Source organism: Pelophylax lessonae (assembly GCF_965119305.1).
Source record: "Pelophylax lessonae genome assembly, chromosome: 4".
NCBI lineage: Eukaryota > Metazoa > Chordata > Amphibia > Anura > Ranidae > Pelophylax > Pelophylax lessonae.
Genome location: NC_138771.1, coordinates 552,504,546 through 552,532,479, shown reverse-complemented (window position 1 = coordinate 552,532,479; position 27,934 = coordinate 552,504,546). Strand labels below are relative to the sequence as shown.

The following is a 27,934-nucleotide window of genomic DNA, read 5'->3' as shown; positions in this document are numbered from 1 at the left end:
GCTGTGTAAGGGGCCCCAAATTTCTGATGGCTGCCCTGGCCACTGCAAAATACCCAGTGCTTGGGCCTCGGTGGCCTAAATACTGTCACAAGGGGTGATATAATATATCCAGTGCAAGTTTTGACACTATCCATCAAGAAACATGCACAAGGTTAGGCCTTAAGAGCAACAAAAGAATGTGGGACTGTGGGGAGGGTAAGTATAAGTGGGTCAGAAGTGGACTTTAAAGAGGATTGAAAAATTGGCAGAGTTAATGTAAAAATGGTAAAATGTAAAAATGGTGGAACTGAGGGTGGGTACTAAGCAGGTGTTGTGTGGTGATGTATTAGTGGAAGTTTAGATTGACCACTTGGGGCCTTTTGACCATTCTCCAGTTCAGCACAATCAGAAAATCCTGTGCCACAGCATATTGAGAACATACTTGTGCTTATTGTGAAAGGAGACTATTAGGGAAACCTAAGGTTTAAACTTGTGATACATTGTGGAGCAGTACATTTTATATGACCTTCAGCTTGTAAAGCTTATGAGGGTTATTGAAAGCAGAATACATTCTAATTTAGTACAAAGTTATATTAAAAAAAGACATGTAAATATCAGCCTTTCACAGCACTAAGGCCCCTTTCACACATACGGTCCGTTCAGTTCATCAGTTCAGTCACGTCAAAATGTATCAGTTTTCCATCCGTTTTTCATCCATTTTTCGTCAGTTGTCATCCGTTTTTCGTCAGTTGTTATCCGTTGTTCATCCGTTTTCGTCAGTTGTTATCAGTTTTTCATCCATTTTTCGTAAGTTGTTATCTATTTTTCATCCGTTTTCATCCGTTTTTCATCCGTTGTCATCCGTTTTTCATCCGTTGTCATCCGTTTTCATCCGTTGTCATCCGTTGTCATCCGTTTTTCATCTGATCCATTTTTTTGACGGATGAAAAATAGGGCATTCATCCATTCAAAAAAAAACAGACATTGATGGAAGCGGATGAAAATGGATGTTAACTGATGATCATCCGTTGTCATCTGTTTCTACATAGAGATACATTGATGTCCGTTTTTCATCCGTCAAAGGATGGATGAAAAACAGACAAACGGACAGCATGTATGAAAGGGGCCTAACTGTTAGAATCCAAAAGGAAGGCAAAAAGGAAACTCTTGGAGAAACTGTGACCACACAAAGGCAGTCTGATAACTTCCCTAGATCAAAATATCTCCTTTGGCCTTCAGTAGTTACATTATCACATCACAATACTGATTTTACTATTGTTACTGTATGTGAGTTGGGCCCTCTTCAACTTAACCACTTTACCTATAAAGAATATTTTCATGAAGTAAGATTTGCCATCCTTTATATTAGTTATGTTGCCCAGCTTTAAAACTCATATGTCCCGACTACAATGTAATGCCCAAAAGTACACTGTACTGTATACCCCACATTCAGGATAAAGCCTTTCAAGTCATTTCCATGCGGCAAGAGAATTGTACTAGCATCACATGTTGTCTTCTGCTAGTTATAATTCTTTTGTCTGCCTTTACAGCTTTTGCATGGCATTGAATGCTGCTGTTTAGCTTGCTGTTATCTGGTATCCCCAAGTTCTCTTCCAGTTCTGTGTTCCACTCCCCAAGTGTTTTTTCGATTTAATGTACAGGGCGCAGAGCTGATACCACAACCTAAAGGACATGTGACTCAAATACCGCACTTTTTTTATTTATGTTTTTATTTCTGTCTGTGCCCCTGTTAGGGAGATTCACCCTCTCTATTTGTCCTGTTTACCATTATTATTAAGGTGAAAGTAAAAGAAAATCCCAAATTTTGGGTTGTCCCCAGAAAAGTAATAGAGGGTAAATCTTTCAATGGGGACACTAGTTCTGGTGACCTGGGGGTCCCCAAAGAATTCCCTTAAAGCGGTAGTATCCCGCTTTTTGACACTTTTACCTACAGGTAAGCCTATAATAAGGCTTACCTGTAGGTACAAATAATATCTCCTAAACCGGCATGGTTTAGGAGATATTTACAGTGCATGCAGCCGCTCTCGCGAGCGGCGCATGCGCTCTGAAGGTCCGGGGGGACCTTCAATTAATTTGCCGGGAGCTTGCCGGAAAATCACGGACGTCATCGCGGCTCCGGCCAATCATCGCGCCGGAGCCGTCTCTTCCGGCCAATCACCGCGCCGGAGCCGCCGAACCCGGAAGAGACGGCGAGGGATCATGGCAGCGCCCACAGCGATGTCCGGGGGTCCGTGTCGGGGCTTCGTTCTAAGGTAAGTTACACATAATGGGCTAGTATGCGATGCATACTAGCCCATTATGCCTTTGTCTTGCAGGTTTTTTTTTTTTTTTTCTAGGGTTTACAACCGCTTTAATTTGCAGGGATTTCCTCTCACTTCCTGTTTGGCTATCTGACAGAAAGTGAAGGCAAATCTCTGCAATGGGACACAGATAGCAAAATAAAATATGACCGATATTATAAACCTCCTTTACTCTATCCAAAATGAAAATAAAAGTTTTACCACCCCCTCCTGGGACGGGCGGCTGGCTGCCCAACCGTACAGCCAGCATCCTTACCTGCTCCTTCCCTAAGCGGCTGTAAGTCTCCTCAGGCCGTACGACTCCTCCCTCTTCCTGGCCAATGGCCAGTAAAATCACTTCTCTTTTCAGCCAATCAGGAAAGGTTTTCACGACCCGCTTCCTGATTGGCTGGGAGGAAAATCAGTGTGATAATAGCGAATATTCATTCGCTATTGTCATACAACTGGGTGGGCTCAAAGCGCAGTGCTCTGCGCCCCGAGCCTACCCTTTTTTGAAGCCTATTAGAGCCTCTGGCTATAATCACATGCTTCAAAAAAAAAAATCCCCTATTGGAATCCATGCGTCCGGCTCCCTGCATGTAGATTAGGGGGCCGGATGCATGGATAGGGGGGTGGCACCCCTGCGCCCCCAATGGACAGGCCGCCACTGTCCAGAAATGTTCTGACATATTACAAGGCCTCTGTGCATCTGGTACAGTAACTATTCATTCCCTGTTCTAAAGGGAAAAGAGAATGAACCCTTCTGTATTTATTTTATTCATTCGTTTGTCAAATGAATCAGAGGAAGGAACCAGAGAAGCATCCTGGCAGTGTGCAGAAACACATGAAGATGATCTGTCTGTTTATGGCCACCCTTATATTTGAATGTGCCATTTATACTAGGGAAGGTTCAAGTCTATTTTACAGTGACAAGTCCAGGCTTTTATCTCTGTACCCAAAACTGTGGCAGGACCTTGATTCTCCCCTAAAGCTGACTGTACATCTGTCTATCTGTAAGACAAGATACCTAGCGTTTGTTAAGGTTTTTTTCAATGGACGATGCACACTCCACAATGGCTGTATGATATCTATGGCAATACATAAGAAGAAAGCTATACTAAATTAGTGGTGGAATAACTGAGCTCTCCATTCTGCTTTTTCTGCAAAGGATTTTGGTGCAGGCACAGAGGAGGGGGGAACACAGCCTATAAATACACCAGGCTGTGTTTGGTGTTACAGCTCTGTGGGCGTTAGATGAAGACAAGACATGAGTGTTGCTGCTATACACTACATCTCTATCCTCCCCTGCAGCCACCTCTGCTATTCTTGTGCTGACCTCGCACGCAGAAGTCCCACCAATCTACCCAGCTGGAACAATTCAAACTACCCCACACCCGTCACTGTCCTCTTCCTGCCCAGAATCCACCACCTCTTGCATTTTCATCCTTCTGTATTAGTAATCACACACTCATACACACTGCCATCAGTTCTGATATATCTTGCATCCTCCTCTCAGAGGTCTGTGCTGATCTTACACCCACCTCTTTGTCAATTTCCATCATGTGCTGTAGCACTGTGCTGTTCCTCAAACAAATACACACCTCTTGGTATATCTCCATTCTGACATGTACACCCCTTTGTTCTGTTCCTGTGCACATTCTGTCCCCCACTCCTGCACAATTTATGCTGCTCACCCTCCCCTTGCGCTTCTTTTGAAAGCAGGTGCTGCAGTGGCACTAGAACTCATCATTCTATATATAACACAGTGTGTAGCTCCCAAACCGTATTTAATTAGACAGATCCTTTAAAAGCCCCCACCCTACTGGATGCTAATATCTCCTTTTTCTTACATTTATATCTGCTGTGCCTTCACATCCCTGAGTAAGTTTCTGTCCCTATTATAGTTTAGCTGTCATTAAAAAAATGAACTGATCAGCAGCCTCAACTTTTTATAGGGAAAGTGTAACATATTTCAAGTGCATATTTTAAGTTAATATTGCAGTTTTTACCATAAGTGATTTTTTAAATGTAACTTTCACACTTAAATTTTTTATGTAACTAACATTTTTTTATGCGATTTCTAGATTATGTTTTAGAGAGGGCTCAGCATTTGTCTTAGACTCATTCAACCTCTCTGCTCAACAGCCACTTTAGCTGATTCCTAGAATTTCAGGGAGAAGGATCGGAAAAGCATGCTTCCTCCTTCCAGAGTGGAAACACTCTAAAGCCTGGTAAACACTATCAGGTTTTTTCGTTAACACAGCGGGTTGAAAAAAAAAAAAACTCGAAGAGCTGGGGAAGAGATCCTGCACTACCAATCCGATCTTAGTACAGTGATCCCCCCCCCCCCCCCCCGCTGAGCTATTGTGTTCTGACAGGGGAACTGCCACCCCCCACGTCAGAACACATCGGTCAGCACTCTCAGCCATTGGCTAGGAGCGCTGATTTGATGCCGATCCATAGACCTTTTTCAGTCATGTGCCTTCGACAGAATCGTTCAGCCGGCTTCTGTCGGACTGGCTGTTGTACACATGGACCAAATACTGCCCAATATTTGGCTCATATGTACAAGGCTTAAGGGTCTATTCACACCAGGTCTGGTGGGACTGCATTGGGTGACTATTCCAGGACAATCCCACCACGAGACAAGGAAAAATGCCTTGTCTCCTTGTCATTGCACACCGCTCGCACACAGGCCTCACTTTTTTTGCAAAGCATTGTAGTGTGAGGCAATCCCCTGCCTTGCACCACTTGGCAGCAGATATAACTTATGAAATGTCACTGTGAGATTGATTTACTAAAACTTTGAGAGTGCAAAATCTGGTGCAGCAGTGTATAGTAGCCAATCTGTTTATAACTTTAGCTTGTTCAATTAGGCTTTGACAAAAAAAACTTGGAAGCTGCTTGGTTTATATGCAGAGCTGCACCAGATTTTGCACTCTCTGGTTTTAGTAAATCAACCCATGTGCGACATTTCAATAAAGAGTTGTCTAAAAGAAAAAGAGAACAGTGCAATGCACAGCAATTGGTGCATTGGCACTGCAGTGACCACACTGTACTGCACGGCACACCAGCCGCTGCATTGTAACGCAGTTATTGGTGTAAATTAGCCCTAGGACATAAAGTGTTTTACTATTTGTCTTTTTTAGGTAACACAAAATCCTGCTTTCTTAGTTGTACTTCACAGAATACAGCATGTTAATTATGAAACCAATGAGCAGCTCAACTGAGGAGTGGGCAACACATCAAACAAAGGGCTAACAAGCCCAAGAAAACACAGGGAAAAGATGGATAAGGTCTTATAGCCTAAAGGGCTGTCTAAAGAACTGAAGTCGGCTCCAGCTAAAACTTGGATGTCCAACTGGTAAAAGTTAATAAACGTATGGACTGAGGACCAGGTGGCAGCCTTGCAGATTGAAAAACTCAGGCCTGATGTTTAAAAGTCCAAGAAGCACAAACAGATCAAGTAGAGTATTCATTTACATTTCCCCTAAAGTAATAGGATTGAATGAGGAGTCATTGAATCCACTAAACAATAGTGGAACAAAAAGCTCTCTGATCTTGCCAGGGCCATCAGAAATGACAAACAGTGGGTTAGATTAATGAAAAGAGACTGTAGCTGAGGGGTAATCTCAAACAACATCCTCAATGGAGAGAAATCCCTCTAGGATGTTTGACAGCAGGACACAAAGATGGTTAAACATTGTCCTGCTTAAGGTTGAAGAAGAAAGTACCCTGGACAGGAAGGAGGCCCTAGGCCTAAAAACACCATTATCTTTATGTAACACAAGAAATTGTTCTTTACATTACATGCAGAAATAATGACTACGAGAAAAGCAACCTTGCAAGTGAGGGTAGACAGAAGAATATCCATGATAGGCTCAAAGGGCAATGTTTGAAGGACCAAGATTGAGATTTCTTGGAGTCACTGGGGAACGTACAGGAAGGAAATTTTTTGCAAAACCATGTATGAAGGTCTTTACTAATGAGTAAGAAGCAAGTAGTCTCTGAAATAAAACTAAGGCCAAAATATGATTTTTGATGGTACTAAAAGTCAAACACTGATCCAGACCTGTCCAGACAATACATCCTGGGATTAAATATGCCATATCCAAGCGCGATAATAGATCTTGTGAGAAGTCAATTTCCTAGCTTTCAGGAGTGTAAGAATGACTGAATCTAATAGCCCCTCTGTGCCTCAGGACATGGGCCCCAACAGCCAAGCCATTAAAGCTAGTGACCAAAAAACAGGATAGCAGACTGACCCCTGGGACAGAAGGTCTAAGCGATTTGGGAGGGTTCATGTAGAGTCTGCCAGGAGCATTACGATGTCAGAGTACCATGATCTAGTGGGCTAGTTCAGTTCAGTGAGGATCACTGTAAAGTTTTCCCTCTGGATTCTGCAGAGAATGCAAGAAAGGAGCTTTATAAATAGTATTTTTAAAAATATATTATCCACATTTGTGTTCTGGACTAAAAAATAATAAAAAAACATACTTTCTTTAAAGGCAAATATGAAACATTGCATATGTTTATTTGATATTTATGCCTTGCAGTTAGTCTATTCTGTTACAATTTAATGCTATTCTCTAATATGCTGTGAATAGCTATTGTAAATTGGTCCCCTGCTATATATTCATAGCACACCACTGAATGAATCAGAGGAGGCACTAAACCTCCTCCCTCTGTTAGTTCCTAGAGCGTCAAGTGGATCCTCAGTTTAATGAGGCAGTCAAAAAGTGCCCGGTGTTTAACCTTTTTTTTTTTTTTTCTAATCAATTAAAGATGTTTTACAAGTGGAAGAAAATGATATAAAAGTTAAATTTATAAACTGATAAATATTTTCTTTTAATTATGTATCAAAGGTGTTAACAACAACATTTATAATGAAGGTATACTGGACAGCCACTGAAATATCTAGTGGATATTTAAAATGAACAGACATTCCCATTCTTTGGTCATAGCCAACACCTCTTTAACTTCCTGAAACTCTTTCTCAAGCACTTCATTCTTCTGCACCTCGTGGCAAAGGGCCTGCACGACTAACCACCCAGTAGTGGCAACGGCTTTCCGCTCCTCCTTAGAATATACGCTCAATTCTAAACGCAAAACCTGCATACCAAGTTCAGTACCAAGATCTGGATAGATTGGAGCCGCATATTTATTCAATTCCTCTGCAATGGGTTTCCAGTACCCAGAACAGACCCATGTTGGAATCGCCCCATACTTAGAAGATGATTCCTTCCCTCCCGCTCTCTTACTTTTCTTTAAACAGAGTATGCATCTCTACTCTTAGGGGGAGCACAAACGCAAAAACAACAATCACAATCTTTCAATCATGTATTGTCCTGGCTCAAAGTGACTGTGCTAAGGGCTTATTTACTAAACTGCTGACTCTTGCAGCAATTCAATGAATAATACTCAAATACTCATACACCCTTTATAACACAATATTTCATCCAAATATTCTATATTTAGTGACCATGCAGCATCCTGCCGAACTACGCCAGTTGTATCATAGGTGGGAACAACACAATTTATATTGAAGGTATACTGGACAGCCACTGAAACATCTAGTGAATATTTAAAATGAACAGACGCATCAAGAGCAGTTTTGATAAAAAGCATACAGCATAACTTTACTGGACATCAAAATACATAAAGCTTCTTACACATAAATGTTACCATAAACATTCACAAGACTCAAACATACACTCCTATTCCCAATATCCCAAGGAAAGGTCAACTAAAACTTAACTCTGGCAACAGCTTATATCTGGATATTAGACAATAATGGCTGTGTGTTGAGTTATTTTGAGGGGACAGCAAATTTACACTGTTATACAAGCTGTACACTCACTACTTTACATTGTAGCAAAGTGTCATTTCTTCAGTGTTGCCACATGAAAAGATATAATAAAATATTTACAAAAATGTGAGGGGTGTACTCACTTTTGTGAGATACTGTATGTCACAGCCTCAGATCTCACATTGCAGGTTGAAATAGTAGGAAGTTTTGCAAGCACCACATTTACCAATAGTTCTTACACAGCACAGTTTCAGAGAAAGGTTCTCTGACATAGATAACTGAACTTGATCAGTGTTCATGTTGAAGGACCATACTAGCACAACGTCTGCACCAGCACTGCTGGTGAGCAAACATGTAAAGATCCTTGGGCACTTTTTGGCTCTTTATGCAGGTTAAGAGGGTTGTGCTGATTCGCATCAAGCTGGCAAGGTAGATCAATGCTACGATTTTTAGCTCAGTAAAAGTTATTAAACTTGTTTTATTTTTATTTTTTGGGGTGAGGGGGTATTTAGATGTCAGGGTGTCAACGTTATTCTCTTAAACATACAGAACAGGACACAGGAGTGGGTATATGCTGCAACCTTCAAGTGACTGGACTTTTGATTGGGCTGTTCCTTGAGTATACCCATATACCCCACCCACCATGTGAGGCTCCAGTTGTTTTCTAGTGTCCTTAGGTGGTGGACCTGTACTCTTCTGAAAAAGATTGTTTTCTTTTTAAACCATCAAAGTTTTTTTTTCATCTGAATCTATCAACATCTGACGGCTTAATACCTTGCAATACCTAGAAGTTTCTGGATTAATTACCTTCTGTGTGTATCTTGGGGACTATACACGGACCCCGCCATACTGGAACTGGCCTGTAATGTTTGTTTTGGGCACTGGATCCGGGGTCAAATGCTCACCTTGACAAGAAGTGCAATGTCAGCATTAAGCTGGAGGGTGCTATACAGGACCAGGGCTGTATCAGTCAGGAGAAGGATGCAAAATAATTTCCAAGGCATTAGATATACCATGGAACACAGTGAAGACAGTCATCATCAAGTGGAGAAAATATGGAACAACAGTGACATTACCAAGAACTGGATGTTATGCCAAAATTGATGAAAAGACGAGAAGAAAACTGGCCAGGGAGGCTGCCAAGAGGCCTACAGAAACATTAAAGAAGCTGCAGGAATATGTGGCAAGTACTGGCTGTGTGGTACATGTTACATCAATCTCCCATATTCTTCATATGTCTGGGCTGTAGGGTAAAGTGGCATGACGGAAGCCTTTTCTTACCAAGAAAAACATCCAAGGCCGACTATATTTTGCAAAAACACATCTGAAGTCTCCCAAAAGCATGTGGGAAAATGTGTTATGGTCTTGATAAAACCAAGGTTGAAATGTTTGGCTATAATTCCAAAAGATATGTTTGGCGCAAAAACAACACTGCACATCACCAAAAGAACACCATACCCACTGTGAAGTATGATGGTGGCAGCATCATGCTTTGGGGCTGTTTTTCTTCAGCTGGAACAGGGGCCTTAGTCAAGGTAGAGGGAATTATGAACAGTTCCAAATACCAGTCAATACTGGCACAAAACCTTCAGGCCTCTGCTAGAAAGCTAAACATGAAGAGGATCTTCATCTTTCAGCATGACAACGACCCAAAGCATACATCCAAATCAACAAAGGAATGGCTTCACCAGAAGATTAAGATTAAAGTTTTTAATCTTCACCAGAAGATGAAGATTAAAGTTTTGGAAAAGCCCAGCCAGAGCCCAGACCTGAATCAGATTAAAAATCCTTGGGGTGATCTGAAGAGGGCTGTGCACAGGAGATGCCCTCACAATCTGACAGATTTGTAGTGTTTTTGCAAAGAAGAGTGAGCAAATATTGCCAAGTCAGGATGTGCCATGTTGACAGACTCGTACCCAGAAGGCTGAGTGGTGTAATAAAATTAAAAGGTGCTTCAACAAAGTATTAGTTCAAGGGTGTGCACACTTTTGCAACTATATTACTTTAGTTTTTTTATTTTTACTTCCCTCCATGTAAAAGATTTCAGTTTGTTGTTCAACTGAGTTGTACAGTTTATAGGTCACATTAAGTCCCGGTTCACACTACTGACCAAAAAAAGGGTCCTGTTCGAGTTTAATACGATCAATCTGTATGGCTGAATTTGCACCGCACAGACATCGCATGTGATTTTAGGAGCAGTACGCTCTGAATCACATGCGATGCCTGTCATCGCAATAGTGTGAACCGGCACTAAAAGTGGAAAAAGTTTATCTTTGTCTCATTTTTTTTTATCACAGAAACCTGCTATTTTAACAAGAGTGTGTAAGAATTTTTATATCCACTGTATGTAATTAAAGTGATTGTAAAGTCTTGTTTTTTTTTCCTGTAAACATGTTATACCTACCTGCTCTGTGCAGTTGGTTTTTCACAGAGCAGCCCAGATCCTCCTCTTATTGGGTCCCTCTTCTGTGCTCCTGGCTCCTCCCTCCTGTTCAGTGCCCTTGCAGCAAGCAGCTTGCTATGGGGGGCACTCAAGCCGAGTCACAGCTCCCTGTGTCCTCTCTCCCCTGTTTAGCTAGCTAACTTTGATTGACAGCAGCGGCAGCCAATGGCGCCACTGCTGTGTCTCAGCCAATCAGGAGGGAGAATCTCAGATGGCTGAGACACTTGTGGACATGGCTGGACAGAGAAGGACCTCAGATAAGTGTTTGGGGGGCTGAGGGGGGGGGGCTACTGCACACAGAAGGTTTTTATCTTAAAGCATAGAATGCAAAAAATACAACTCCTTTAACTCTTTATGTACTGATGTTCTAATCTGGATGTGCATTATCATATGTTGTGTTTTACTAATTTAACACTTCCATTTCTAACACTTCCACAATGGGGGGGGGGGTGCCTCCCCTCCTCGGTGAGGGTCTGTTGGCCTTTGCACCCCTCTGGATCCAAGACTAAACTTCTGGGTCCAAGCTGTCATTTCATAGGGGTACAGAATAGAGTTTCTATCCCTGCCCCTCCTCGCTTTTTATCTTCGAATCTGTCAGCTTTAGACCAAAAGAAGGGCAGATTTGATGACTGCCTTGCACCAACTTAAGGCATGAAGGCTGTACTAGTTTATTCAGAACAGTTTTAAAGTTTCTTTTTAAACCTATTTATAGCACAGATCGTAGTAACCAATGGTTTTGGAACTGAATCATATTCGTAGAAAACTTCTCTTACATAGGACAGATCTAGTACATTGCTCCTACTTGAAGCTGAGGGAGAGGATGTTGGAGGGAGGGCAAAGAATAGGAAGCTTTTAGGCAACTTAGCAGCTGATCATTCTTTACAAACTGATATCCATTTGGGATTTGCTCCTTTTGTTGTCTTTCCTTGACCTTTACCCTGTGTATGTCTTTTTACCTCTGTCGTCACTAGGAGGTGATGTTTGTGGGTTGGACTTTAGGTTTATTAGTCTGTTCACTTGCAAGTTGTAGTGTCTTGAGAGCTTGAAACTGAGCTTCATCGAAGCGTTGACAATAAAAACACTGCTGTTTTGATTTACCTCCACTGCAAGACCTTTGAGAGTTTCTATACCTGTTTTGGATTTGAACTGACATCCCATGTATCAAGGTCACAAATGGAGAGGTTTTGACTGGCCCTAAAGATATTCTACAGCCATTCTTTGAATATTACCAAAACCTTTATGTCTCCATTGCACCGTATGATTATTCAATTTTACAGGATAGGTTGGCACAGCTCTCCAATTAATCTTTTTTTAGACTCGGAGATGATGTTTACAGACACCACATTTTCTTTAGATGAGGTCAAATACAGTCTTTTCCAGATGGTTAAACACATAGCCCTGATTGAATCCCACCAAAATGGTATATATTATATAATGAGAAACCCCAAATCTCTGCGACCATCTTACGCCATATCATGGGCATGGGGCTCTCCAAGACTCAATGTACCTGGCGCACATGGTGCTTATTGATAAAGTAGAGAACGATCCATTAATTCATACAGACCAATCTCACTACTCAATATGAATCTGAAAATCCTTACTAAAATTCTAGCAACCCGTTGTCTAAAGTAATTGGACGTCTAGTGGACCTTGACCAGACTGGTTTATCCCCCAGAAATCTATAGATATTAACACCGGGAGACTATTTACTAACATGCAGATGATTCTATAGATTTGAACTACATACGCCTGGTTCTCCATAGAATGGGTTTTGGACCTTGTTCATGAATTCGATTGATCTTTTGTACTAGAACCCTCAGGCCTCTATTATAATAAGACAATGGTCTCTACACCTCTGGAGGTCATTAGGGGTACATGCAGGAATGTAGAAGTAGCACTTCGATCCAGCTGCCAAGTGAGAGGTCTCTGGGTAAATAAACTTTAGGAGAAAGTTGTGTTATACGCAGACAATATGCGTCTCTTCCTTTATGATCTGAGCCCATCCTTGAGGTCTGCCCCACCCATAGAGAAGTTCTCCATGTTCTCTGGCCTCAAAATACATTTGGAAAAGTCACAAATTCTCCTCAAAGACCCTATTCCAATGATGGTACCAAATATGATCCTGCCTCTTCAGTGGGTGATGAAAATCAAATATTTGGGAAGCCATGCGACAAATAATGTAGCTGATTATGTCACACTGAATCCCTTATCCTTCCTGAATCTCACTAAAGCTAAACTTAAGCTATGGAGGTTGTTTCTGTTATCCATTAGAGGGAAAATTAATTTAATTAAAATTACGTTACTGCCTCTCTTTTTATACATGCTTAGAAATGCTCCTGTCTGGACCCCTTTATAATTTTTTCAAATGGACAAACAAATATCCTTTTTCCTGTGGAATCATATGCCTCCCAGACCTAGTCTAGCTGTATTGAGACAACCTAAGCAGTTTTGGGGACTGGCTCTCCCCAATTTATTACATTTTCTGTCAGGACAACTCTCACACTAACAACACACAAAGCCATTCACAACTCTGCCCCGAGCTACATCACTAATTTTGTCTTAAAATATCACCCAAACTGCCCTTTAAGCACCTCCCAAGACCTCCTGATCTCTTGTCTTTTCCTTTCATGCTCGTCTCTAGAACTTCTCCAGTGCCTTCCATCCTCTGCAACCCTCTACCTCAATCTCCTACTCTGGCTACCTGTAGGCGATCCCTGAAAATCCATCTCTTCATGGAAGCCTATCCCACCTCCACCTAAAAACAGAACTTTTATCTCTCCCATCAGCTCATCCCCAACAGTTATTACCTTATGCGCCACTTGTTCCACCCTTTTAGATTTTGAGCTCTTGAGAGTAGGGCCCTCTTAACCCTCTTGATTTTTATTTTATTGTATTGTAACTGTACTCTCTCCCTTTATATCATAAATCATTGGTGCTATAAAAATCTTTTACAATAATAAATATAATAATAACAATAATAATAATCTGAGGCCTTGCAGCACCTGTTATATAGAGGTTGTAGCGCACCGTAACACCTCACTCGCACTAGGAGAATGACAATCAAAGCATGGAAAAGAGTCCGAAATATGTAAAAACCTCCTGTCATTGAACAAACAAGGAGTCACTGCTCGAGGTGGTGTAATTGCCTGATGACTCACACAGGTGCATGCCCCGGCTCGCCTCCGTGAAAACTTGATAAAAAAAAAAAGGAATTGGCAGCACTCCAGGTTGAGTCAAAATCCAGGTTTATTGACTGGACATCCAAATATGACAATCGTGACAAGGTAGACGCGTTTCACACACTGACTGTGTGCTTAATCATTAATTCCCCCGTACCCCCTTGTGAAATAACCTTAACCTTCCTTATCTACTCATGATCCCAGTTCCAATCATTTGAGCTTCAAAAGGAAAAAAGCTGTTGGGGGACTCGTTTGTCAATGATAAATTTGTCACATTTACTTTAATGAAATCTCTATATCCTTTTCCCAATTGGTATTTGTTCTGATACCTCCAACAACATCATGCATGCATTTACCAGTTTGTCCTGACAACTGTCACAGGACTGGAATCCGTTCTACAAGTCTTTGCTCACTCTAATATCTATAAGGCTTTGCAGAACCCAGTAATCTTAGCTACATCTAGGTACATAGAGTCAAACAACAACAAAGAAAAAGTCCCAGCTCAGGTTACCAGCCAGCCTGCAATAACTTAAATTGTCCTGTCTAACAGTTCACTTTAAAACAGGGGTTTAGTTTGCACACATATGCAAATACATGTGTAAGCTGCAGAGGCCACGTCACGGCACCCCAGTATTATCTGCAGTCCTAACTAAGTGTAGGTGTTAAAATGTAACACCTACATTTTGAGAGCCTCCATAGTAGGAGCAAATATACACCATTCAAAAAAAAATGAAAGGAACACTTTAAAAACAAATCCGAGCTCAATTGGGAAAAATATCATGCTGGATATCTATACTGATATGGACTGAGTAATGTGTTGTATGCATGCCTGACAACATTGGGGCATGCTCCTAATTAGATGACAGATAGTGTCCTGGGGTATTTTCTCCCAGATCAGTCTGGAACAGACTGAGGTACAACCTGGCGGCATTGGATGGACCAAGACATAATGTTCCAGAGATGTTCTATTGGATTTAGGCCAGGCATGTGTGGGGGCCATTCAATGGTATTAATTCCTTCATCCTGCAGGAACTGGTTGCATACTTTCATCACATGAGGCTGTGCATTGTCGTTCACCAGGAGAAACCCAGGACCCACTGCACCAGCGTAGGGTCTGACAATGGGTCCAAAGATTTCATCCCAATACCTAATAGCAACCAGGGCGCCATTGTCTAGCCTGTAGAGGTCTGTGCCTCCTACCATGGATATGCCTCCCCAGACCATCACTGACCCACCACCAAACCGGTCATGCTGAACAATGTTACAGGCAGCATAACGTTCTCCACAGCTTCTCCAGACCCTTTCACGTCTGTCACATGTGCTGACGGTGAAACTTCTCTCATCTGTGAAATGCACAGGGCGCAAGTGATGGACCTGCGAATTATGGTGTTCAATGGCAAATACCAATCAAGCTCCACAGTGCCAGGCAGTGAGCACAGGGCCCACTAGAGGATGTTGGGCCCTCAGGCCACCCTCATGAAGTCTGTTTCTGATTGTTTGTCTGAGACATTCACACCAGTGGCCTGCTGGAGATCATTTGTAGGGCACTGGCAGTGCTAATTAGGGATAGACCAAATGTTTTTTTCAGGGCCGATACCGATATTTTGGTCACAAAGTATCGGTATCGGCCAATATGGGTCGATATTTTGTACATTTAAAGTTTTGAAAAATAAAGACAATTTTTGACACAAATCTGTTACTAAACATGTTAATATTTGTTTATTAACATTTTTAACATTAACGGCTCGTTCTTCACACTTTACCTGCATGAAAACTGATAGGAAAACGGCACAGCTTTCACTTGCAGGTACATCAGTTTCACTTCATGTGAACGAACGAGTCCTAGAAGAGTAGACAACTGTGAAAAATAAAGTGCTAGGAAAATAACTAAAGGCTTCCCAAAAGAAGAATTTACATAAACTGCTGTAGTAATGCACTCACTGTCTGCAATAATTAAAGCTACAGTGCAAAAGACAGTGGACTGGACACTAGTACTACTCACTTTCAATACTCCCAGTTAAGTAGAACAATATTATAGTGCAGAAAGCATAACATATCAGCATGTTCACCAGTTAAACAGCTTCTGTTTTTTTCATATATTGCTGCCACTTCACTAAAAACAAGCTCACTTGGTACTGAGGAAAGAGGAACAGAAAGGTATCTTCTAGCATGAGAAGCAAGTCTTTTGTAGCGTGCCTCATTTTCTTTCCACCACTGAAGAGGATCACCACTTCTTCTGTCAATTACAGGTTCCTTCAAATAGAGATGAAGTTAATCATCCAGGGTCATTATTGCAGATTCAGAAGAATCCTCTGCATGAGGCCCCCAATAAAACACTGAACATGGCATCTACAGTATTCGACCACAATGACATTTCTCTTCTGTCCGTTGTCTTTTTGGACATTTTTCTCTTTTTGCAGCATCCCGCTCTTCCAGATTAGAAACCTGCTCTTCCTGACTTGTCTTTTCGACAGGAACCTCCTGCACCTCCTGTTGAATATCTTCTGTCAGCCATTGTTTTGCCTTGGCCAATACGTCATCAGAATAGAAAACATGATTCTTGTCTCGAGAATCCAAAAGACATGCAAGCACAACATTTTTATTCTCTTCATGCTTTTCAAAACATTTGGCGAGGCTGTCCCTCATGGCCTGCGTACATGTTTAAGGGCCATGTGTGTTGGGTCCTTCATTCTCTTGAAGAAGCATCTTCAGCACTCTCACACATGGGATGACAGATGACACAGATGAGTCGTAATGACTCACCTTTAGTGTCACTTCCTCTATGGGGAGGAGGGTCTCAATGACACTGGCTACAATGTCCCACTGATCAGCAGTAGGACAAGAATATCCTCCATATTCACCTGAATAGATGGTAAGAGCTCGCTTCTGCTCCAGCATTATTTACAGCATGTGAAGTGTTGAGTTCCATCGTGTTGGAACAGCGTTAATCAAGTTGTTTTTGGGTAGGCCAAGGTCTTCCTGAATGCACCTCAGTCGCTGCTTGGCAAGGATTGAATGGTGGAAATGGCCTGCGCACCTCTTCAGCATGCCAATTATATCAAGCAAAGCTCTCTGGTTTGAAAGACAATTATTTACCGCAAGTTGGAGTGTGTATGCCATGCAACTGAGGTCTGACACTTCAGAAAGCTTCATTCCTTTCACCATGTTCGCTCCGCTGTTTCAAAGCAAAAGCATCACTCTGTCTTTGGTGATTCCCCAGTCTTCAAGCATGCCTAGAAACCTTTCTCTAATGTACTCCCCAGTGTGGGATCCTTGCATCACTTTTGTATTCAACACCAAATGACTTCTTGTCCATCCACTGTCACTGTAGTGGCATGTAAGACTCGTTAGTGACTATGTTTGTCCTGACCAGCAGTAAGTCGTGAATGAGAGTGAGTTGCCAGCATTCTCTGGTTTCAGCATAGATTATGCACCAATGTAACAAAGAAAGATATAGAGGCAGCGCCAATGTAGGTATATATATAAATTAAATTAAAGCAAAGGACAGTGAAAGTTCATAGTCCAATAAAATCCATAGTGAAAGGGATGAAATTCTTCCAACACCCGTGGAAAGACTGAATTAAAACACACCACGTGGAAATAAGATGGACTCTTACCAAACAAAATTGACCCTCACTGATGGAAAGGTCAGTAACAGCAGATTCTGTGAATTTATGGATTCCAAAGGTAGCTGTGATAAATCCAATTGATTCCAATAGGAAACGATGGCAAAAATTCATTCACATACCGATAGTCACAAGGCAAAGCACCTTGGAGTGTTTTCTTTACAAACTGGGGTCATTTTGTGTGGGTGTTACCACTGTCCTGATGCTCCAGGAACTCCAAAATGTGACAGGTAGTCAGGAAATGAGATGCACAATTTATGTATCATTTATGCTCCTTGAAAGCCCAAAAGGTGCTCCTTGGATTTTTGGCTCCTTGGAGAGCCCCTATGTGGCAAGGCTCCAGCTGTAGTTACCACCTCTATCTGGTAAAAGCACCCTCTCAGAGGTTGGAGAACACCACTGGGGAGACACCAAGGTGCCAAAAATCCAAGGAGCACAGAATCTGCTGTTATTGACCTCTCCGTCAGTGAGGGTCAATTTTGTTTGGTAAGAGTCCATCTTATTTCCACGTGGTGAGTTTGAATTCAGTCTTTCCACAGGTGTTGGAATTATTTCATCCCTTTCACTATGGACTTTACTGGACTATGAACTTTCACTATCCTTTGTTTTAATTTAGTTTATATATACCTACATTGGAGCTGCCTCTATATCTTTCTATATCTGTTATTGTTGCCCGGGATACTGGTATTTCACCTTGTGATTCATTGTGTTTTTTCTGTGGTGCATGATATAATTTAACATGATGAATTTTTAGATGGGCCCAAAGATTTGATGTATTTTTGGTTTTTGCAAATGCTGATCCCATGCTTACAGTACATACATAGTTGGTCAGGTTGAAAAAAGACACAAGTCCATCTGGTTCACCCAAAAAGAAAAAAAAGAAAAACAGTATTGAAAACCCAACCATACAATCCCATATACACAATCCTATACCCGCTGTTGATCCAGAGGGAGGCGAAAATAAACCCCAGCAAAGCATGATCCAATTTGCTACAGCAGGGGGAAAAAATCCTTCCTGATCCCCCGAGAGGCAGTCGGATATTCCCTGGATCAACTTTACCTAAAAAAAATGTTAGTGCCCATTTATATTATGTACACCTAGGAAAGAATCCAGGCCCTTTTTAAAGCAATCTAGTGAGCTAGCCAGAACCACCTCTGGAGGGAGTTTATTCCACATTTTCACAGCTCTTACGGTGAAGAAACCTTTCCATATTTGTAGACCAAATCTGTTTTCCTCTAGACGTAAAGAGTGCCCCCTTGTCCTCTGTGTTGACCTTAAAGTGAACAACTCAACAGCAAGGTCACTATATGGACCCCTTATGTATTTATACATGTTGATCATATTCCCACTTAATCTCCTCTTCGCAAGAGAGAATAAATTCAGTTCCTCTAATCTTTTCTCATAGCTGAGGTCCTCCATGCCTCTTATCAGTTTGGTTGCCCTTCCCCGATATCCTTTCTAAAAACTGGCGCCCAAAACTGAACTGCATATTCCAGATGAGGTCTTACTAATGATCTGTACAGGGGCAAAATGATATCTCTCTCTCTGGAGTCCATGCCTCTGTTAATACAAGAAACCTCATTTGCCACATAGTTGCCCAATGAAACAGTGCATTGAGGTCAGCTTCTAAGTTGGAGACATCCTGTAAAGAAGTTATTCCACTACAAAGCGTGGTGTCATCTGCAAAGACTGAAATGCTACTTTTAATCCCAGACCCTATATCATTTATAAAGATATTAAAAAGTAAGGGTCCCAACACTGAAACTTGGGGTACACCACTGATAACTTTAGACCATTCAGAGTAAGAATCATTAACCACTACTCTATGAATTATATCTTATAGCCAATTTTCTATCCAATTACAAACCGATCTTTCCAAGCCAGTAGACTTTACCTTACACATTAGCCGTGTGTGGGGAACTGTGTCAAACGCTTTTGCAAAATCCAAGAATACTACATCCACAGCCAACCCTCTGTCCAAGGTTTTACTTACCTCCCTATAAAAAGAAATCAGGTTTGTTTGACAACTTCTGTCTTTCATGAATCCATGCTGTCTGTTGCTTAAAATATTTTTTTCCAGCAAGAACTCATCATGTGGTCTTTTATTAAACTCTCCAATATCTTCCCGGCTATAGAAGTTAAACTAACAGGTCTATAGTTACTTGGCAAAGACTTTGATCCCTTTTTAAATATAGGAACCACATTGGCCCTATGCCAATCCAGTGGTACTATTCCAGTCCTTAACGAGTCCCTAAAAATTAAAATTGTTTGTGCACGTGTTGCACACTGTTGCTTTTCCTGGAGATGGAGACAAGAAATAGTCCCAGATCACACTTTTACTTTTTCTATCTGCATCCATCTCCATTGAAATATGAAAGACATTACAGAAATTGAATATAGGGTTAAAAAAAACTGGCTGGCTGGCACCCTGTGGTGATGAGTGGCTGGCAACCTGTTGTGGATGGCTGGCTGTCTGGCACCCTGTGGTTGGTGGCTGGCTGGCACCCTGTGGTGGAGGGTGGCCGGCTGTCTGGCACCCTGTGGTGTGTGGGTGGCTGGCTGTTTAGCACCCTGTGGTGGGTGGCTGGCTTGCTGGCACCCTGTGGTGGGTGGCTGGCTTTCTGGAAAGCTGTAGTGGGGGGCTGGCTGTTTGGCACCCTGTAGTGGGTGGCTGGCTTGCTGGTATCCTGTGATGGGTGGGTGGTTGGCTGGCACCCTGTGGTAAGTGTTTAGCTGGCTGGCACCCTGTGGTGGTGGGTGGCTGGCTGTCTGGCTACCTGTGGTGGGTGGGTGGCTGGCTGGCACCCTGTGGTGGGTGGGTGGCTGGCACAGTGGCTGTGGGTGGCTGGCTTGTACAGGGCCTGTGGGTGGCTGGCTGGCTGGTACAGTGCCTGTGGCTGGCTGGCTGGTACAGGGCCTGTGGGTGGCTGGCTGGCTGGCACAGTGCCTGTAAAATAATTTTTCAGCGCTTAAAATTACTTAACTTGTAAAATAGTCCAGACCAAGAAAAAGTCTTTAAAAGAGTGCAGTTGCAGCTTAATGCAGTGAAAACAATATGGGTTTAATAGTCCTTTAACGGTCTAACTGGCTGGCTGGTACAGGGCCTGCGGGTGTGGATGGCTGGCTGGCACCAGGCTGCTGTAGGTGGGTGTATGGCTGTGTAATACACTTCCGAGAGACTAGTCCTGACTCCAGACAAGGTTGTCCAAGACGAGGGAGGCAGCCTAAGAGGGCCGAAGGTTAGGCCCAGTGCGCAGAGGTGCGTGGCGCAACATACTAAATGATGTCACGACAATATCGGTAATAGCGGCAAGTGCCAGGGCCAGTACCGATATATCGGGAAAAGTGAATAACAGCCCTCCGATAATAGGCTTTGCCAATAACCGGTCGATCCCTTGTGCTCATCCTGTTCCTCCTTGCACAAAGGAACAGATACCGGTCCTTCTGATGGGTTAAGGATCTTCTACGGCCCTGTCCAGTTCATGGCAATCCTTGGCACTCCAGATGTTTTGGAACTACATTTGCCATGACGCCCTACTACAATGCAGAGTGTATGAGCATCATGGGAAATGTAGTTCCAAAACATCTGGGGTGCCAAAGTTTGTCATCACTGTCCTAGAGTAACTACCTGTGTCCTGGAATCCCCTTCATGCTCTTGAGAATGTGCTGGGAAACACCGCAAACCTTCTTGTAATAGCACATATTGATGTGCCATCCTGGAGGAGTTGGACTGCCTGTGCAACCTCTATAGGGTCCAGGTATCACCTCATGCTACCAGTAGTGACACTGACCCTAGCCAAATACAAAACTAGTGAAAAATTGTCAGAACATATGAGTAAGGAAAAAAAATGTTTGTGGCCTCCACCTGTAAAGCTATTCCTGTTTTGGAGGTTGTCTCATTGTTGCCCATCTAGTGCACCTTTTGTTAATTTCATTAACACCAAAGCAGCTGAAACTGATTAACATCCCCCCTCTGCTACTTAACTAACCAGATCAATATACCAGGAGTTCATTTGGCTTGATTCTATACTCTGATTAAAAAGCATTCCTTTAGTTTTTTTGAGCAGTGTATAATAATGGATAGATTTAGGGGAGGTATGCCTGGAGGGAACCTACCCCCCCTTAAAAACACAGGGGCGCACTGGACACCCAGCAAATAGCAGAATGGCAGGGAAGGTGTCCAGTGTGCCCCCTCACAAGATAGCATGCACCCTTCATTGCTTTTAAGGCCAGTCATAGGTTGGGGCAGTCAGGGCCGATGCCAGACTATTTTGCGCCCTAGGCAAGACCAGCTACTTGCGCCCCCCCCCCCCCCCCAAAAAAAAAAACATTTTAAAAACAGGGTCACTGCACTATGGGTGAGCAGGGTTTTGGGTAGAAATGCATCTGTGGTGTTACTGAAATAAAAAAATTCCCTGCATTGGTGGTTTCACTGGAAGGACAAATGTCCTTGTTTCCGTGTTGTCACTGGAAGAAAACATTTTTCCCTGCGTCCATCATATATGAGGTGCACCAGTAAATTTAAGGGGCTTGGGTGGTAGGATGCTGGTAGTGGGGTACAGGGGGATGAAGATGACAGGGGGTGGGATGGGAGGAAGCTGACAGTGGGGTACAGGGGGGATGAAGCTGACAGGGGTGGGATGGTAGGAAGATGACAGGGGGGATGAAGATGACAGGGGGTGGGATCGTGAGAAGATGACAGAGGGGATGAAGATAACAGGGGGTTGGATGGGGGGAAGATGACAGGGGGGATGAAGATGACAGGGGGTGGGATGGTAGGAAGATGACAGGGGGAGATGAAGATGACAGGGGGTGGGATGGTAGGAAGATGACAGGGGGGGGTGAAGATGACAGGGGTTGGGATGGTAGGAAGATGACAAGGGTTGGGATGGTAGGAAGATGACAAGGGGTGAGATGGTAGGAAGATGATGGATGGATGAAGATGACAGGGGGTGGGATGAAGATGACAGGGGGATGAAGATGACAGGGGGTGGAATGGGGGGAAGCTGATGGGGGGGTGAAGATGACAGGGGGTGGGATGGTAGGAAGATGACAGGGGGGGTTTGAAGATGACAGGGGGTGGGATGTTAGGAAGATGACAGGGGGTGGGATGGTAGGAAGATGACAGGGGAGGATGAAGATGACAGGGGGTGGGATGGGGGGAAGATGATGGGGGATGAAGATGACAGGGGGTGGGATGAAGATGACAGGGGGGTGAAGATGACAGGGGGTCAGATGGTAGGAAGATGGCAGGGGGTGGGATGGTGGTAAGCTGATGGGGGATGAAGATGACAGGGGGTGGGATGGTAGGAAGATGACAGGGGGGATGAAGATGACAGGGGGTGGGATGGTAGAGAGATGACAGGGGGTGGGGTGGGGGAGGCTGATGGGGGATAAAGATGACAGGGGGTGGGATGGTAGGAAGATGACAGGGGGATGAAGATGACAGTGGGGATGAAGATGACAGGGGGTGGGATGGTAGGAAGATGACAGGGGGGATGAAGATGACAGGGGGTGGTATGGGGGGAAGCTGATGGGGGGGGTGAAGATGACAGGGGGTAGGATGGTAGGAAGATGACAGGGGGGATGAAGATGACAGGGGGTGGGATGGGGGAAGCTGATGGGGATGAAGATGACAGGGGGTGGGATGGTAGGAAGATGACAGGGGGGGGGAGATGACAGGGGTGGGATGAAGATGTCAGGTGGTGGGGTGGGGTGGTAGGAAGATGACATACACCCCCCTCCCATCTCCATACACACCCCCCCCCAGCTTCATACACCCCCCCATCTCCATACACCCCTCCATCTCCAGACACCCTTCCATTTCCATACACCCCCCCAGCTTCACACACCCCTCCATCTCCATACACCCCCCCATCTCCACCCCCCTAGCACCATACACCCCCCCAGCTCCATACACTCCCCCCCCCTTGCAAGTTAGTATTAGTTATAAACATCACAGACCTCAGATCAGAGCGGCGCTGTTGCAGAGAGTGAAGAGCTTCTGCCCGCCTCTCTCCTCTGTGTACAGGAAACACACAGGAAGGGGAGGGGCAGGTTCAGTGCTCGTCTCTGCTCTGCACTGACACAGGCAGCTGGGGAGAGAGACCAGCTGCCGTGTGTGTGTAATGCCCCATACACACGTGCAGATTATCTGCAGACTTTTGTCTGCAGACTTACCTTTTCTATGTAGTGCAAGGGCTTGCCGGATTGCATACAAATTGAAAGTGTTTAGGTTTGACCTCATATTATATGGTTTTGGTAAGTCTGCAGACAAAAGTCTGCAGATAATCTGCACGTGTGTATGGGGCATAACTCGCGGACGGTGTGCGGGAACCAAATCAACCATTCCGGGACTCAGCCCTGATTCGCCGGGGACGATCCCGGCGAATCAGGGACGCTTGGGAGTGGGAGGTATGGTTGCGCCCTAGGCGGCTGCCTTTTTCGCCTAGCGGTAGCGCCGGCCCTGGGGGCAGTTGCCGTTTGTTTGTACCCAAGGCGCACAGAGAACTGGTCCTGCAATATTACAAGCTTGGACAATGATAACTGGGAAGAGTTCAACGAGTTCCTTCAGCACCTGTTGGAGATGACCCTATCCATGAGCAAACTTTATTTTACATTTAGAGGAATAAGTGCCAACTGGACTCAAGTATTGACATAGAGCTGCAAGAAAAAGTATGTGAACCCTTTGGAATGATATGGATTTCTGCACAAATTGGTCATAAAATGTGATCTGATCATCATCATCTAAGTCACAACAATAAACAATCACAGTCTGCTTAAACTAATAAGGCTCCATTCACACCAGCGCGACTTGTCAGACGACTTGTCAGCCTGACAAGTCGTGCTCCCTCGCGGTCCATTGACTGCTACAGGACCCATTCTAATAGGAGCGACACAAGTCGCTCCGACTTAGAAAAAGGGTCCTGTACTACTTCGGGGCGACCTCGGAGCGACTTGCATAGACTTCCATTATGTGAAGTACCTGCAAGTCGCTCCGAAGTCGTGGTGCATGGGAATGCACAAGTCGCCCCCGAAGTAGTATAGAGTCGTGCCGCCCCAGTGTGAACCGAGTCTAACAAACAAAGAATGAAATGTTGCCATGTTTTTATTGAACACACCATGTAAACATTCACAGTGCAGGTGGAAAAAGTATGTGAACCCTTGGATTTACTAACTGGTTGAACCTCCTTTGGCAACAATAACTTCAACCAAACGTTTCCTGTAGTTGCAGATCAGACGTGCACATCAGTCAGGAGTAATTCTTGACCATTCCTCTTTACAGAACTGTTTCAGTTCAGCAATATTCTTGGGATGTCTGGTGTGAATCACTTTCTTGAGGTCATGCCACAGCATCTCAATTGGGTTGAGGTCGGGACTCTGACAGGGCCACTTCAGAAGGCATATTTTCTTCTGTTTAAGCCATTCTGATGTTGATTTACTTCTATGCTTTGGGTCATTGTCCTGTTGCAACACCCATCTTTTGTTGAGCTTCAGCTGGTACTCTGGAGATGTCCAACCCTTCCGACTCAATACTGGACTTAATCTACCCAAACATAATTCTTTGTGCCCAAAAATTCAGGAAAGAATTTACAGGATCTGTCATTGTTTTCTTAAGACTAGGTGAATATCCTGCATCAATAGACATACAAAATGCCTATTTCTACATTCCCATTTTTCCATTACACCAACAATTCCTGCATTTTGCTGTGGGAGACCGGCACTTTCATTTTGTGGCAAGTCATTCAGGCTCTCTTCTGCACCCTAAGTGTTCACAAAAGTTATTGCCCGCTTCTGTCTCTCCCACGAACCCTGTCCCAGGTTACCTAGATAACCTGAAGGACTCCTCAGCCAAGACCTTGTATGCCACCATCCACAGGACCGTCAAGTTCCTTCAAATCTTTGGCTGAATCTAGGACACATCCCAAGCAAGGATCTTTCTCCTTCAGGTGAAGATTGCCAAGTCCAGCTCTTGTAACCCCAGGTCACAAAAAACACCCCTCAGTCAGTTCACTTCTGCATGAGTGTTCCGGGCCCCATGACAGCCTCCTTCACTCCAGACCCCTTTATTCTTAAGATGTAGAACAAGCAGACCTGATCCTTGGATCGCCCAATGCTTCCGTCAAGTCAAGCAAAGATTTGCCTGGTAAGATGGATCTCCAATCATTCTTTCACAGGCCTTTGTAGGCAGGGCCTAATCATTGTACCCGAAGATTCTCCACATGGAGTTCATTCAACGTTGTTTATATTGTAGAAATTGAATAGGCACAAAAGAAGGCAGTTATCAAAATAGTACAACATATGTTGCAGACCATACAGTTCTTCAAGAAGAAAAAGTGATGTTTATCAGCAAGGAAGTTTCCCAGCAATGTTATGAAATACACTTGCAGATCACAGAATGCCAGAGGAACACTTCCCTTGGAGGAAAGGAGGAACAGTTACACCCAAAATTAAATATCTGCAGGGACTTTTGGGGGTAACAGTGTGACACAGTAATTCCATGACCCATCCAACGGAAGTGTTCCTCTGGCATTCTGTGATCTGCAAGTTGTTCACATAGGCAGACCGCCGTTCTGCCTCTCCTGGGGATTATTGCAGGTGGCCGACTGACATCGGGCCATCGGACCCGCTGACTGGCATCCCCTCTAGCCAATCACACCATGATCGCAACCTCCAGCGGCGCAATTGTGCCATCTAGTGGCTATTGAATGAAACTATGTACAGGTACGTCATTTTGCACAATAAAGCCACACTGCCACATTAAATACATGGTGGGCAGTCGGCAAGTAGTTAAAGTATATCTATATCTCAATTTTTTTTTCAGTTTTGGATAGAACAAGGAAAGGTTGGGACCCCTGACAAGTTTTTTTGTTATCCGAGACTCTGTTAGGGCTTATTTACACTTGCAGCAAGGATGGCTTCACATCTGATAAGTGAGCCGTGGTTAGAATGCTTTGCAGTGGTGCTTGACAGGTGGTGAGGAGAGGTGTTATGTCACACTTGGAGGGAGGCAGTGCATGCCAAATGCAAAGGGGGATATAATGCCTGCCACAGGCTCAAAGCAATGCATCACAGCATGTGCACAACCCTAGTCGCTGTCTTTGCAGCTAAAGGATATGCAGTGGTGGGGGGGAGGGGGGTGTAGTAAAATAAGGCTCCACTGTATGGTACAGCTCTATATACACTGTTATATAGAGCTGCTAATGCAAAGTCAGCCCTTTCATTGTGATTTTACTTCTTGTGTGCATTTTAAGTACTGAACTTAAAAGATGAATAAACCCAAAAATGTAATATACTGCAGCAAACACTGAAAATACCTGTTCTGTTGATCCAAGAACTGTAGTGTCCTTGTCATTTTCTTCGAGCTAAATAAAAAGAGCAAACAACAGTCCTAGCTATTAATAGTTCATTGGCTAGAGGCAGGTTAGGCTTCCCTGAAGAGATGAGTTTTCAGGGAAGCCTAATGGTGGACAGAATAGGTGATAGCGAAACAGACTAAGAGTTCCAGAGAAAGGGAGAGGCTCTGGAGAAGTCATAGTAGTGAGTATGGGAGGAGGAGATGAGTGAGCTAGAGAGCAGGAGTTTTGGAAGGAGTAAAGAGGATGGGTTAAGTATTATTTTTGGACAAGGTTAGTGATGTAGCTCAGGGTTGTGGATAGCTTTGTATATGGTTAGTATTTTGCATTTTGTGGATGATTGGAAGTCAATGGAGGGATTGGCAGAAAAGGGTGCTGGACAATGAGCGGTTGGTAAGGTGGATGGAATCAATATGATAAATATATCAGAAAGTACAGAATTGCATTTAAAAACGTGGTAAGAAAAATAATGTGCTGAGAACATTTTCATTATGCGGATATTAGTGTCCATTTAAATGGTTTTCATCGATCTCTTGCATTTCAGGGTCACAGGAGGGGAGTTGTTTGAAGACATTGTGGCAAGAGAATATTACAGTGAAGCAGATGCAAGGTGGGTATTCTCCATTATTAGAGTTCCCCTTCTCCTTTCCCCTCTCACCCATGTCCCCTCCCAGACATTTTTAGGGTGACTCACGCCCTGTGCTGTATTAGGTATGCTACTCAACTCAGGGCTGATACATTTGAGAAAAAAATGGTTTACTCATAAAGATACAGAGCAAGTGATATTTCATTTTAGGTAGAATTTCTTATACTTCGTATCATAAATCTGTAAATCCTCTCCACACCTCCACATTCACTAAACCCAAATTAGATAAAATATCAGCACAACCAAAAACCCATTGTTTATTTTGTCAGTACTCTGTTTCAGGACTAAACACTTTGATCTTGAACACAATATCACCCCAGTTAGGGGAACCATTTCCTAACTAAGCCTACTATAAAGGAATTTATTGAACTCTGAAGATTTACTAACATTTCTAATGATATATAAGGAAGGGGACACCGTGGTTGTTGCTAGTATCAACGAATCACATATCAAAAATCTTTTGATTTACAATTTGGAGAGATGTTAGTAAACTCTACCATGCCTCTAAAATGACTGTAGTCCCAACAGAACATTGAAATCTTCATATTGAGATTTGCATTTTAACACCAATGGGTTTATTTGTTATGGTTGGGCA

The 27,934-nt window shown here is 43.4% G+C and overlaps 1 protein-coding gene across 32 annotated transcripts in view; it reads left to right on the top strand.

Moving 5' to 3' along the window:
• The window catches only part of CAMK2B (calcium/calmodulin dependent protein kinase II beta), a 313,844-nt gene that overhangs the window by 168,897 nt on the left and 117,013 nt on the right, over positions 1 to 27,934 (top strand). For all 32 annotated transcript variants that reach the window (XM_082257250.1, XM_082257233.1, XM_082257237.1 and 29 more), the window contains exon 5: positions 27,238 to 27,303. In XM_082257250.1, the coding sequence (XP_082113376.1) occupies positions 27,238 to 27,303 (66 nt within the window). The remainder of the gene's footprint in view (positions 1 to 27,237; positions 27,304 to 27,934) is intronic.